Here is a 388-nt window from a genome sequence, read left to right as displayed (position 1 = left end):
CATGAGCGAAGTTCAACTAACAGGAAACGACTATTTTCTACAATTCTTTATGCAACTTACCGACCTGATGGTGAGGGTAATTTCATGTATGAAGTTTGACTAACAGTCAAACTTTAATATTTTGTCAACAGTTAAAGTTCTCACGAACTGAAGTTCAACTAACAGGGAACAACAGCATTCTGCAACTCTTTTTGCAACTTACCAACTTCATGGTGAGGGTAACTCTATGGGTGTGTGCTCTAAACGAAGGTAGAATTAGCAGTGACGATCAGGGGTCCTGTTGTCCACCTTATATAGACCGTAGACGGTTGTCAAGGTCATAGGATCTCCTTTTTTACATAGACTGGAGGAGGACATCTTTTGAAATTTAAGGCTTGTTTTTTTCCAA

General features: G+C 39.2%; 1 protein-coding gene across 1 annotated transcript in view; it reads right to left on the bottom strand.

The window, feature by feature from the left end:
- Window positions 1-302, bottom strand: part of LOC119591681 — a 1,749-nt gene extending 1,447 nt beyond the window's left edge. The window contains exon 1 of the mRNA XM_037940431.1: window positions 203-302. Within this exon, the coding sequence (XP_037796359.1) occupies window positions 203-211 (9 nt within the window). The 5' untranslated portion in view covers window positions 212-302. The remainder of the gene's footprint in view (window positions 1-202) is intronic.
- Between the last annotated feature and the right edge of the window lie 86 nt (window positions 303-388).

This window comes from Penaeus monodon, chromosome 29, assembly GCF_015228065.2.
Source record: "Penaeus monodon isolate SGIC_2016 chromosome 29, NSTDA_Pmon_1, whole genome shotgun sequence".
Taxonomy (NCBI): Eukaryota; Metazoa; Arthropoda; class Malacostraca; order Decapoda; family Penaeidae; genus Penaeus; species Penaeus monodon.
Note: the sequence above shows the minus strand (reverse complement) of the source record. Positions and strands in the feature narration are given on the sequence as shown.